The 15,514-nt window shown below is 47.1% G+C and overlaps 1 protein-coding gene across 1 annotated transcript in view; it reads left to right on the top strand.

Annotated features, from left to right (window-relative positions):
• The window catches only part of LOC140733780 (glutathione hydrolase 1 proenzyme-like), a 621,183-nt gene that overhangs the window by 24,203 nt on the left and 581,466 nt on the right, over nt 1-15,514 (top strand). The window contains exon 2 of the mRNA XM_073057536.1: nt 5,766-5,948. Within this exon, the coding sequence (XP_072913637.1) occupies nt 5,767-5,948 (182 nt within the window). The 5' untranslated portion in view covers nt 5,766. The remainder of the gene's footprint in view (nt 1-5,765; nt 5,949-15,514) is intronic.

Here is a 15,514-nt window from a genome sequence, read left to right as displayed (position 1 = left end):
GGTGAATTACGGGAGTGATACCAACCGGCTGGGAAATGATCCCCGGTGAATTACGGGAGAGATAACAACCGGCTGGGAAATGATCCCTGGTGAATTACGGGAGAGATACCAACCGGCTGGGAAATGATCCCCGGTGAATTACAGGAGAGATACAAACCGGCTGGGAAATGATCCCTGGTGAATTACAGGAGAGATACCAACCGGCCTGGAAACGATGCCCGGTGAATTACGGGAGAGATACCAACCGGCTGGGAAACGATCCCCGGTGAATTACGGGAGATATACCAACCGACTGGGAAATGATCCCCGGTGAATTACGGGAGAGATACCAACCGACTGGGAAATGATCCCCGGTGAATTACAGGAGAGATACAAACCGGCTGGGAAATGATCCCCGGTGAATTACAGGAGAGATACCAACCGGCTGGGAAATGATCCCCGGTGAATTACGGGAGAGATACCAACCGGCTGGGAAATGATCCCCGGTGAATTACAGGAGAGATACCAACCGGCTGGGAAATGATCCCTGGTGAATTACAGGAGAGATACGAACCTGCTGGGAAATGATCCCTGGTGAATTACAGGAGAGATACCAACTGGCTGGGAAATGATCCCTGGTGAATTACAGGAGAGATACCAACCGGCTGGGAAATGATCCCCGGTGAATTACAGGAGAGATACCAACCGGCTGGGAAACGATCCCCGGTGAATTACGGGAGAGATACCAACCGGCTGGGAAATGATCCCCGGTGAATTACGGGAGAGATACCAACCGGCTGGGAAACGATCCCCGGTGAATTACAGGAGAGATACCAACCGGCTGGGAAACGATCCCCGGTGAATTACGGGAGAGATACCAACCGGCTGGGAAATGATCCCCGGTGAATTACGGGAGAGATACCAACCGACTGGGAAATGATCCCCGGTGAATTACGGGAGAGATACCAACCGACTGGGAAATGATCCCCGGTGAATTACAGGAGAGATACAAACCGGCTGGGAAATGATCCCCGGTGAATTACGGGAGAGATACCAACCGGCTGGGAAATGATCCCCGGTGAATTACAGGAGAGATACCAACCGGCTGGGAAATGATCCCTGGTGAATTACAGGAGAGATACCAACCGGCTGGGAAATGATCTCCGGTGAATTACGGGAGAGATACCAACCGGCTGGGAAATGATCCCCGGTGAATTACGGGAGAGATACCATCCGGCTGGGAAATGATCCCCGGTGAATTACGGGAGAGATACCAACCGGCTGGGAAATTATCCCCGGTGAATTACAGGAGAGATACCAACCGGCTGGGAAATGATCCCCGGTGAATTACGGGAGAGATACCATCCGGCTGGGAAATGATCCCCGGTGAATTACGGGAGAGATACCAACCGGCTGGGAAATGATCCCCGGTGAATTACGGGAGAGATATCAACCGGCTGGGAAACGATCCCCGGTAAATTACAGGAGAGATACCAACCGGCTGGGAAATGATCTCCGGTGAATTACAGGAGAGATACCAACCGGCTGGGAAATGATCCCCGGTGAATTACGGGAGAGATACCAACCGGCTGGGAAATGATCCCCGGAGAATTACGGGAGAGATACCAACCGGCTGGGAAATGATCCCCGGTGAATTACAGGAGAGATACCAACCGGCTGGGAAATGATCCCCGGTGAATTACGGGAGAGATACCAACCGACTGGGAAATGATCCCTGGTTAATTACGGGAGAGATACCAACCGGCTGGGAAACGATCCCCGGTGAATTACGGGAGAGATACCAACCGGCTGGGAAATGATCCCCGGTGAATTACGGGAGAGATGCCAACCGGCTGGGAAATGATCCCCAGAGAATTACGGGAGAGATACCAACCGGCTGGGAAATGATCCCCGGTGAATTACGGGAGAGATACTAACCGGCTGGGACATGATCCCTGGTGAATTACAGGAGAGATACCAACCGGCTGGGAAATGATCCCCGGTGAATTACAGGAGAGATACCAACCGGCTGGGAAATGATCCCCGGTGAATTACAGGAGAGATACCAACCGGCTGGGAAATGATCCCCGGTGAATTACAGGAGAGATACCAACCGGCTGGGAAATGATCCCCGGTGAATTACGGGAGAGATACCAACCGGCTGGGAAATGATCCCCGGTGAATTACGGGAGAGATACTAATCGGCTGGGACATGATCCCCGGTGAATTACAGGAGAGATACCAACCGGCTGTGAAATGATCCCCGGTGAATTACAGGAGAGATACCAACCGGCTGGGAAATGATCCCCGGTGAATTACGGGAGAGATACCAACCGGCTGGGAAATGATCCCCGGTGAATTACAGGAGAGATACCAACCGGCTGGGAAATGATCCCCGGTGAATTACAGGAGAGATACCAACCGGCTGGGAAATGATCCCCGGTGAATTACGGGAGAGATACTATCCGGCTGGGACATGATCCCCGGTGAATTACAGGAGAGATACCAACCGGCTGGGAAATGATCCCCGGTGAATTACGGGAGAGATACAAACCGGCTGGGAAATGATCCCCGGTGAATTACAGGAGAGATACCAACCGGCTGGGAAATGATCCCCGGTGAATTACAGGAGAGATACCAACCGGCTGGGAAATGATCCCCGGTGAATTACGGGAGAGATACAAACCGGCTGGGAAATTATCCCCGGTGAATTACGGGAGTGATACCAACCGGCTGGGAAATGATCCCCGGTGAATTACGGGAGAGATAACAACCGGCTGGGAAATGATCCCTGGTGAATTACGGGAGAGATACCAACCGGCTGGGAAATGATCCCCGGTGAATTACAGGAGAGATACAAACCGGCTGGGAAATGATCCCTGGTGAATTACAGGAGAGATACCAACCGGCCTGGAAACGATGCCCGGTGAATTACGGGAGAGATACCAACCGGCTGGGAAACGATCCCCGGTGAATTACGGGAGAGATACCAACCGACTGGGAAATGATCCCCGGTGAATTACGGGAGAGATACCAACCGACTGGGAAATGATCCCCGGTGAATTACAGGAGAGATACAAACCGGCTGGGAAATGATCCCCGGTGAATTACAGGAGAGATACCAACCGGCTGGGAAATGATCCCCGGTGAATTACGGGAGAGATACCAACCGGCTGGGAAATGATCCCCGGTGAATTACAGGAGAGATACCAACCGGCTGGGAAATGATCCCTGGTGAATTACAGGAGAGATACGAACCTGCTGGGAAATGATCCCTGGTGAATTACAGGAGAGATACCAACTGGCTGGGAAATGATCCCTGGTGAATTACAGGAGAGATACCAACCGGCTGGGAAATGATCCCCGGTGAATTACAGGAGAGATACCAACCGGCTGGGAAACGATCCCCGGTGAATTACGGGAGAGATACCAACCGGCTGGGAAATGATCCCCGGTGAATTACGGGAGAGATACCAACCGGCTGGGAAACGATCCCCGGTGAATTACAGGAGAGATACCAACCGGCTGGGAAACGATCCCCGGTGAATTACGGGAGAGATACCAACCGGCTGGGAAATAATCCCCGGTGAATTACGGGAGAGATACCAACCGGCTGGGAAACGATCCCCGGTGAATTACGGGAGAGATACCAACCGGCTGGGAAATGATCCCCGGTGAATTACGGGAGAGATACCAACCGGCTGGGAAACGATCCCCGGTGAATTACGGGAGAGATACCAACCGGCTGGGAAATGATCCCCGGTGAATTACGGGAGAGATACCAACCGACTGGGAAATGATCCCCGGTGAATTACGGGAGAGATACCAACCGACTGGGAAATGATCCCCGGTGAATTACAGGAGAGATACCAACCGGCTGGGAAATGATCCCCGGTGAATTACGGGAGAGATACCAACCGGCTGGGAAATTATCCCCGGTGAATTACGGGAGAGATACCAACCGGCTGGGAAATGATCCCCGGTGAATTACGGGAGAGATACCAACCGGCTGGGAAACGATCCCCAGTGAATTACAGGAGAGATATACCAGCTGTTGGTGACACTGTAGAATGGAGACGGTCTGGTGTATCTGTGTGGGAGTGGGCACTTACTGCTGTGAAGCTTCGACTATATGAATTGTGAGTCAGACCACACTTGGAATATTGTGGAAGTGGGTTATTTGGGCCGTGTGTACCAAGATACACTGAAAAGCTGGTCTTTCACACTATTCACACAGATCCAGTCAGTGACTGAGGTGGAACAAGGTGAAAGAACAGCAAGGCAGAATAAAGTGTAACAGCTGCAGTTGATAGGTACAAGGTCAGAACAAGATAGATTATGAGATCAATAGTCCATTTTACCCTACAAGGGAACCAGTCTACAGCCTACACAAAGTACACAGCTTTTGTATGTATTGATCAATCTGCAGCCTGGTAGAACATACTTCCGGGCATTTTTATCTTCTGCACAGTGGGAGGGGAGAGAAGAGAAATTCCTCAGTGGGTGGGGTCTTTGGTTACACTGGCTGCATTACTGAGACAGGGACAAGAGTGGACAGAGAGGCTGGCTTCTGTAACGTACTGAGTTGTAAGCAGATGAGGTTTACCCGGGAGCTGCCTGGATTAGAGGGTATGAGCTTTGAGAGACCTGTGTTGTATGCTCTAGAGAGTCAGAGGCTGAGGGGAGTCCTGATAGGGGAATAGGTGGGATATTTTCCTCATGGCAAGTGTATGGGGCTAGTGTAAAATCCTCTACTTGCCCCTCACATTGCCTCTAAACTCCCCCCTCTAACCGTAACATGCTTTTAGGCCTGGGGGGCAGTTTAAAGCCAATATGAAGGGCAAGCACATGATTTTACACAGATTTGTAGGTGCCTGGGATGGGTTACCGGGGGCAGGCAGTCTGATGGAGTTCAAGGGGCTTTTAATTGGAGGGACTGGAGGGATTATGGATCATTCACCATTAGTACAAGATCAACACAATGCTGTGAGCCAAACGACCAGTCCAGTGCCGTCCTGTTCTATGTTCTGTGTGATGGATGGTGCTCCAGGACTTGTTCAAGGTGTTACCACGGAAACAGGAGTAGGCCTCTCGGCCCCTCCAGGCTGTCCCACCACGGCTAATCTTCTCCTGGACTCGCCTCATTCTCTGTGCCAGTTGCCCCAAGCCCTCAGTTCAGAGTATTATCAGAATTCATGCATGTCTCCACATACAACCCTGAGATTCCTCTTCCTGCAGGCATACTTAGCAAATCTATAGAACAGTAACTGTAAACAGGATCAATGAACAACAGACTGTGGAAATGTAAATATAAACAAATAGCAATAAATAACGAATGTGAAATAGCCTGACATGAAAGCGTAACCAGTTAAAGAGTCCTTGAAGTGAGACCATCGGTGTGGGAACACCGGAAGTAGAATGGGTGTAATTTTCTGCTTTGTTCAAGAGCCTTGTGGTTGAGGGGTAGTAACTGTTCTTGGACCTGGTGGTGCGAGTCCTGAGGCTCTTGTACCTTCTTCCTGATGGCAGCAGTGAGAAGAGAGCACGGCCTGGGTGGTGAGGATCTCTGATGATGGATACTGCTTTTCTATGGATTTTGCTTCTCAAACCCATTCTTCCTCTCCTCCATATTAACTCTGACACCCTTTCTAATGGATTCTGCTTTAAACAGACCCAATGACTTGGCCTCCACAACCACCTCTGGCAATTCTTGCCAACAGTAAAGTCCCTCACAGGAGGTTTCAGCTTCATACTCAGCTCTGACCTTCCCTTCTTACTTTCTGCAGCATGAAACGTGGAAAGATTGGAATCGTAGTAGCGGGGGCGTTGCTGCTGATTCTCGTACTGTCACTAGGCCTGCACTTCGGGCTGAGGCCAAAGAAGCCACCTGCGACTCCTAAGCCATCAAACCACTCCTATCTGAGAGCAGCTGTCGCCACAGAAGCAGCAAAATGCTCGGAGATTGGCAGGTGAGTCTCCACCAGGGCCTGTTGTGATTCTAACATCTGACGTTTCTAGATTATATCATGGGAGCAGAGCCATACAACCCAGTCACACGTCACTGATTATATAATGGGAGTAGGGAACACAATCAGGTCACACGTCACTGATTATATAATGGGAGTAGGGAACACAATCAGGTCACACGTCACTGATTATATAATGGGAGTAGGGAACACAATCCGGTCACACGACACTGATTATATAATGGGAGTAGGGAACACAATCCGGTCACACGTTACTGATTATATAATCGGAGTAGGGAACACAATCCGGTCACAAGTCACTGATTATATAATGGCAGTAGGGAACACAATCCGGCCACACATCACGGATTATCTAATGGGAGTAGAGAACACAATCCGGTCACACGTCACTGATTATATAATGGGAGTAGGGAACACAATCCGGTCACACGTCACGGATTATATAATGGGAGTAGGGAACACAATCCAGTCACACGTCACTGATTATATAATGGGAGTAGGGAACACAATCCGGTCACACGTCACGAATTATATAATGGGAGTAGGGAACACAATCTGGTCACACGTCACTGATTATATAATGGGAGTAGGGAACACAACCAGGTCACACGTCACTGATTATATAATGGGAGTAGGGAACACAATCCGGCCACACGTCACTGATTATATAATGGCAGTAGGGAACACAATCCGGTCACTCGTCACTGATTATATAATGGCAGTAGGGAACACAATCCGGCCACACATCACGGATTATCTAATGGGAGTAGAGAACACAATCCGGTCACACGTCACTGATTATATAATGGGAGTAGGGAACACAATCCGGCCGCACGTCACGGATTATATAATGGGAGTAGGGAACACAATCCGGCCACACATCACGGATTATATAATGGGAGTAGGGAACACAATCCGGTCACAGGTCACTGATTATATAATGAGAGTAGGGAACTCAATCCGGTCACACGTCACGGATTATATAATGGGAGTAGCGAACACAAACCGGCCACACGTCAGTGATTATATAATGGGAGAACAGAACACAATCAGCCACACGTCACTGATTATATAATGGGAGTAGGGAACACAACCAGGTCACAAGTCACGGATTATATAATGGGAGTAGGGAACACAATTCGGCCACACTTCACTGATTATATAATGGGAGTATGGAACACAAACCGGCCACACGTCACTGAATATATAATGGGAGTAGGGAACACAATCCGGTCACACGTCACGGATTATATAATGGGAGTAGGGAACACAATCCAGTCACACGTCACTGATTATATAATGGCAGTAGGGAACACAATCCGGTCACACGTCACGAATTATATAATGGGAGTAGGGAACACAATCTGGTCACACGTCACTGATTATATAATGGGAGTAGGGAACACAACCAGGTCACACGTCACTGATTATATAATGAGAGTAGGGAACACAATCCGGTCACACGTCACTGATTATATAATGGGAGTAGGGAACACAATCCGGCCACATGTCACTGATTATGTAATGGCAGTAGGGAACACAATCCGGTCACTCGTCACTGATTATATAATGGCAGTAGGGAACACAATCCGGCCACACATCACGGATTATCTAATGGGAGTAGAGAACACAATCCGGTCACACGTCACTGATTATATAATGGGAGTAGGGAACACAATCCGGCCGCACGTCACGGATTATATAATGGGAGTAGGGAACACAATCCGGCCACACATCACGGATTATATAATGGGAGTAGGGAACACAATCCGGTCACAGGTCACTGATTATATAATGAGAGTAGGGAACTCAATCCGGTCACACGTCACGGATTATATAATGGGAGTAGCGAACACAAACCGGCCACACGTCAGTGATTATATAATGGGAGAACAGAACACAATCAGCCACACGTCACTGATTATATAATGGGAGTAGGGAACACAACCAGGTCACAAGTCACGGATTATATAATGGGAGTAGGGAACACAATCCGGCCACACTTCACTGATTATATAATGGGAGTATGGAACACAAACCGGCCACACGTCACTGAATATATAATGGGAGTAGGGAACACAATCCGGTCACACGTCACGGATTATATAATGGGAGTAGGGAACACAATCCAGTCACACGTCACTGATTATATAATGGCAGTAGGGAACACAATCCGGTCACACGTCACGAATTATATAATGGGAGTAGGGAACACAATCTGGTCACACGTCACTGATTATATAATGGGAGTAGGGAACACAACCAGGTCACACGTCACTGATTATATAATGAGAGTAGGGAACACAATCCGGTCACACGTCACTGATTATATAATGGGAGTAGGTAACACAATCCGGCCACATGTCACTGATTATATAATGGCAGTAGGGAACACAATCCGGTCACTCGTCACTGATTATATAATGGCAGTAGGGAACACAATCCGGCCACACATCACGGATTATCTAATGGGAGTAGAGAACACAATCCGGTCACACGTCACTGATTATATAATGGGAGTAGGGAACACAATCCGGCCGCACGTCACGGATTATATAATGGGAGTAGGGAACACAATCCGGCCACACATCACGGATTATATAATGGGAGTAGGGAACACAATCCGGTCACAGGTCACTGATTATATAATGAGAGTAGGGAACTCAATCCGGTCACACGTCACGGATTATATAATGGGAGTAGCGAACACAAACCGGCCACACGTCAGTGATTATATAATGGGAGAACAGAACACAATCAGCCACACGTCACTGATTATATAATGGGAGTAGGGAACACAACCAGGTCACAAGTCACGGATTATATAATGGGAGTAGGGAACACAATCCGGCCACACTTCACTGATTATATAATGGGAGTATGGAACACAAACCGGCCACACGTCACTGAATATATAATGGGAGTAGGGAACACAATCCGGTCACACGTCACGGATTATATAATGGGAGTAGGGAACTCAATCCGGTCACACGTCACGGATTATATAATGGGAGTAGCGAACACAAACCGGCCACACGTCAGTGATTATATAATGGGAGAACAGAACACAATCAGCCACACGTCACTGATTATATAATGGGAGTAGGGAACACAACCAGGTCACAAGTCACGGATTATATAATGGGAGTAGGGAACACAATCCGGCCACACTTCACTGATTATATAATGGGAGTATGGAACACAAACCGGCCACACGTCACTGAATATATAATGGGAGTAGGGAACACAATCCGGTCACACGTCACGGATTATATAATGGGAGTAGGGAACACAATCCAGTCACACGTCACTGATTATATAATGGCAGTAGGGAACACAATCCGGTCACACGTCACGAATTATATAATGGGAGTAGGGAACACAATCTGGTCACACGTCACTGATTATATAATGGGAGTATGGAACACAAACCGGCCACACGTCACTGAATATATAATGGGAGTAGGGAACACAATCCGGTCACACGTCACGGATTATATAATGGGAGTAGGGAACACAATCCAGTCACACGTCACTGATTATATAATGGCAGTAGGGAACACAATCCGGTCACACGTCACGAATTATATAATGGGAGTAGGGAACACAATCTGGTCACACGTCACTGATTATATAATGGGAGTAGGGAACACAACCAGGTCACACGTCACTGATTATATAATGAGAGTAGGGAACACAATCCGGTCACACGTCACTGATTATATAATGGGAGTAGGGAACACAATCCGGCCACATGTCACTGATTATATAATGGCAGTAGGGAACACAATCCGGTCACTCGTCACTGATTATATAATGGCAGTAGGGAACACAATCCGGCCACACATCACGGATTATCTAATGGGAGTAGAGAACACAATCCGGTCACACGTCACTGATTATATAATGGGAGTAGGGAACACAATCCGGCCGCACGTCACGGATTATATAATGGGAGTAGGGAACACAATCCGGCCACACATCACGGATTATATAATGGGAGTAGGGAACACAATCCGGTCACAGGTCACTGATTATATAATGAGAGTAGGGAACTCAATCCGGTCACACGTCACGGATTATATAATGGGAGTAGCGAACACAAACCGGCCACACGTCAGTGATTATATAATGGGAGAACAGAACACAATCAGCCACACGTCACTGATTATATAATGGGAGTAGGGAACACAACCAGGTCACAAGTCACGGATTATATAATGGGAGTAGGGAACACAATCCGGCCACACTTCACTGATTATATAATGGGAGTATGGAACACAAACCGGCCACACGTCACTGAATATATAATGGGAGTAGGGAACACAATCCGGTCACACGTCACGGATTATATAATGGGAGTAGGGAACACAATCCAGTCACACGTCACTGATTATATAATGGCAGTAGGGAACACAATCCGGTCACACGTCACGAATTATATAATGGGAGTAGGGAACACAATCTGGTCACACGTCACTGATTATATAATGGGAGTAGGGAACACAACCAGGTCACACGTCACTGATTATATAATGAGAGTAGGGAACACAATCCGGTCACACGTCACTGATTATATAATGGGAGTAGGGAACACAATCCGGTCACACGTCACGGATTATATAATGGGAGTAGGGAACTCAATCCGGTCACACGTCACGGATTATATAATGGGAGTAGCGAACACAAACCGGCCACACGTCAGTGATTATATAATGGGAGAACAGAACACAATCAGCCACACGTCACTGATTATATAATGGGAGTAGGGAACACAACCAGGTCACAAGTCACGGATTATATAATGGGAGTAGGGAACACAATCCGGCCACACTTCACTGATTATATAATGGGAGTATGGAACACAAACCGGCCACACGTCACTGAATATATAATGGGAGTAGGGAACACAATCCGGTCACACGTCACGGATTATATAATGGGAGTAGGGAACACAATCCAGTCACACGTCACTGATTATATAATGGCAGTAGGGAACACAATCCGGTCACACGTCACGAATTATATAATGGGAGTAGGGAACACAATCTGGTCACACGTCACTGATTATATAATGGGAGTATGGAACACAAACCGGCCACACGTCACTGAATATATAATGGGAGTAGGGAACACAATCCGGTCACACGTCACGGATTATATAATGGGAGTAGGGAACACAATCCAGTCACACGTCACTGATTATATAATGGCAGTAGGGAACACAATCCGGTCACACGTCACGAATTATATAATGGGAGTAGGGAACACAATCTGGTCACACGTCACTGATTATATAATGGGAGTAGGGAACACAACCAGGTCACACGTCACTGATTATATAATGAGAGTAGGGAACACAATCCGGTCACACGTCACTGATTATATAATGGGAGTAGGGAACACAATCCGGCCACATGTCACTGATTATATAATGGCAGTAGGGAACACAATCCGGTCACTCGTCACTGATTATATAATGGCAGTAGGGAACACAATCCGGCCACACATCACGGATTATCTAATGGGAGTAGAGAACACAATCCGGTCACACGTCACTGATTATATAATGGGAGTAGGGAACACAATCCGGCCGCACGTCACGGATTATATAATGGGAGTAGGGAACACAATCCGGCCACACATCACGGATTATATAATGGGAGTAGGGAACACAATCCGGTCACAGGTCACTGATTATATAATGAGAGTAGGGAACTCAATCCGGTCACACGTCACGGATTATATAATGGGAGTAGCGAACACAAACCGGCCACACGTCAGTGATTATATAATGGGAGAACAGAACACAATCAGCCACACGTCACTGATTATATAATGGGAGTAGGGAACACAACCAGGTCACAAGTCACGGATTATATAATGGGAGTAGGGAACACAATCCGGCCACACTTCACTGATTATATAATGGGAGTATGGAACACAAACCGGCCACACGTCACTGAATATATAATGGGAGTAGGGAACACAATCCGGTCACACGTCACGGATTATATAATGGGAGTAGGGAACACAATCCAGTCACACGTCACTGATTATATAATGGCAGTAGGGAACACAATCCGGTCACACGTCACGAATTATATAATGGGAGTAGGGAACACAATCTGGTCACACGTCACTGATTATATAATGGGAGTAGGGAACACAACCAGGTCACACGTCACTGATTATATAATGAGAGTAGGGAACACAATCCGGTCACACGTCACTGATTATATAATGGGAGTAGGGAACACAATCCGGCCACATGTCACTGATTATATAATGGCAGTAGGGAACACAATCCGGTCACTCGTCACTGATTATATAATGGCAGTAGGGAACACAATCCGGCCACACATCACGGATTATCTAATGGGAGTAGAGAACACAATCCGGTCACACGTCACTGATTATATAATGGGAGTAGGGAACACAATCCGGCCGCACGTCACGGATTATATAATGGGAGTAGGGAACACAATCCGGCCACACATCACGGATTATATAATGGGAGTAGGGAACACAATCCGGTCACAGGTCACTGATTATATAATGAGAGTAGGGAACTCAATCCGGTCACACGTCACGGATTATATAATGGGAGTAGCGAACACAAACCGGCCACACGTCAGTGATTATATAATGGGAGAACAGAACACAATCAGCCACACGTCACTGATTATATAATGGGAGTAGGGAACACAACCAGGTCACAAGTCACGGATTATATAATGGGAGTAGGGAACACAATCCGGCCACACTTCACTGATTATATAATGGGAGTATGGAACACAAACCGGCCACACGTCACTGAATATATAATGGGAGTAGGGAACACAATCCGGTCACACGTCACGGATTATATAATGGGAGTAGGGAACTCAATCCGGTCACACGTCACGGATTATATAATGGGAGTAGCGAACACAAACCGGCCACACGTCAGTGATTATATAATGGGAGAACAGAACACAATCAGCCACACGTCACTGATTATATAATGGGAGTAGGGAACACAACCAGGTCACAAGTCACGGATTATATAATGGGAGTAGGGAACACAATCCGGCCACACTTCACTGATTATATAATGGGAGTATGGAACACAAACCGGCCACACGTCACTGAATATATAATGGGAGTAGGGAACACAATCCGGTCACACGTCACGGATTATATAATGGGAGTAGGGAACACAATCCAGTCACACGTCACTGATTATATAATGGCAGTAGGGAACACAATCCGGTCACACGTCACGAATTATATAATGGGAGTAGGGAACACAATCTGGTCACACGTCACTGATTATATAATGGGAGTATGGAACACAAACCGGCCACACGTCACTGAATATATAATGGGAGTAGGGAACACAATCCGGTCACACGTCACGGATTATATAATGGGAGTAGGGAACACAATCCAGTCACACGTCACTGATTATATAATGGCAGTAGGGAACACAATCCGGTCACACGTCACGAATTATATAATGGGAGTAGGGAACACAATCTGGTCACACGTCACTGATTATATAATGGGAGTAGGGAACACAACCAGGTCACACGTCACTGATTATATAATGAGAGTAGGGAACACAATCCGGTCACACGTCACTGATTATATAATGGGAGTAGGGAACACAATCCGGCCACATGTCACTGATTATATAATGGCAGTAGGGAACACAATCCGGTCACTCGTCACTGATTATATAATGGCAGTAGGGAACACAATCCGGCCACACATCACGGATTATCTAATGGGAGTAGAGAACACAATCCGGTCACACGTCACTGATTATATAATGGGAGTAGGGAACACAATCCGGCCGCACGTCACGGATTATATAATGGGAGTAGGGAACACAAACCGGCCACACGTCACTGAATATATAATGGGAGTAGGGAACACAATCCGGTCACACGTCACGGATTATATAATGGGAGTAGGGAACTCAATCCGGTCACACGTCACGGATTATATAATGGGAGTAGCGAACACAAACCGGCCACACGTCAGTGATTATATAATGGGAGAACAGAACACAATCAGCCACACGTCACTGATTATATAATGGGAGTAGGGAACACAACCAGGTCACAAGTCACGGATTATATAATGGGAGTAGGGAACACAATCCGGCCACACTTCACTGATTATATAATGGGAGTATGGAACACAAACCGGCCACACGTCACTGAATATATAATGGGAGTAGGGAACACAATCCGGTCACACGTCACGGATTATATAATGGGAGTAGGGAACACAATCCAGTCACACGTCACTGATTATATAATGGCAGTAGGGAACACAATCCGGTCACACGTCACGAATTATATAATGGGAGTAGGGAACACAATCTGGTCACACGTCACTGATTATATAATGGGAGTAGGGAACACAACCAGGTCACACGTCACTGATTATATAATGAGAGTAGGGAACACAATCCGGTCACACGTCACTGATTATATAATGGCAGTAGGGAACACAATCCGGCCACACATCACGGATTATCTAATGGGAGTAGAGAACACAATCCGGTCACACGTCACTGATTATATAATGGGAGTAGGGAACACAATCCGGCCGCACGTCACGGATTATATAATGGGAGTAGGGAACACAATCCGGCCACACATCACGGATTATATAATGGGAGTAGGGAACACAATCCGGTCACAGGTCACTGATTATATAATGAGAGTAGGGAACTCAATCCGGTCAGACGTCACGGATTATATAATGGGAGTAGCGAACACAAACCGGCCACACGTCAGTGATTATATAATGGGAGAACAGAACACAATCAGCCACACGTCACTGATTATATAATGGGAGTAGGGAACACAACCAGGTCACAAGTCACGGATTATATAATGGGAGTAGGGAACACAATCCGGCCACACTTCACTGATTATATAATGGGAGTATGGAACACAAACCGGCCACACGTCACTGAATATATAATGGGAGTAGGGAACACAATCCGGTCACACGTCACGGATTATATAATGGGAGTAGGGAACACAATCCAGTCACACGTCACTGATTATATAATGGGAGTAGGGAACACAATCCGGTCACACGTCACGAATTATATAATGGGAGTAGGGAACACAATCTGGTCACACGTCACTGATTATATAATGGGAGTAGGGAACACAACCAGGTCACACGTCACTGATTATATAATGAGAGTAGGGAACACAATCCGGTCACACGTCACTGATTATATAATGGGAGTAGGGAACACAATCCGGTCACACGTCACTGATTATATAATGGGAGTAGGGAACACAATCCGGCCACATGTCACTGATTATATAATGGCAGTAGGGAACACAATCCGGTCACTCGTCACTGATTATATAATGGCAGTAGGGAACACAATCCGGCCACACATCACGGATTATCTAATGGGAGTAGAGAACACAATCCGGTCACACGTCACTGATTATATAATGGGAGTAGGGAACACAATCCGGCCGCACGTCACGGATTATATAATGGGAGTAGGGAACACAATCCGG

The sequence above is a fragment of the Hemitrygon akajei genome, chromosome 9 (genome assembly GCF_048418815.1).
Source record: "Hemitrygon akajei chromosome 9, sHemAka1.3, whole genome shotgun sequence".
NCBI lineage: Eukaryota > Metazoa > Chordata > Chondrichthyes > Myliobatiformes > Dasyatidae > Hemitrygon > Hemitrygon akajei.
The sequence above is the reverse complement of the archived record's forward strand: the minus strand, read 5'-3'. Positions and strand labels throughout refer to the sequence as shown.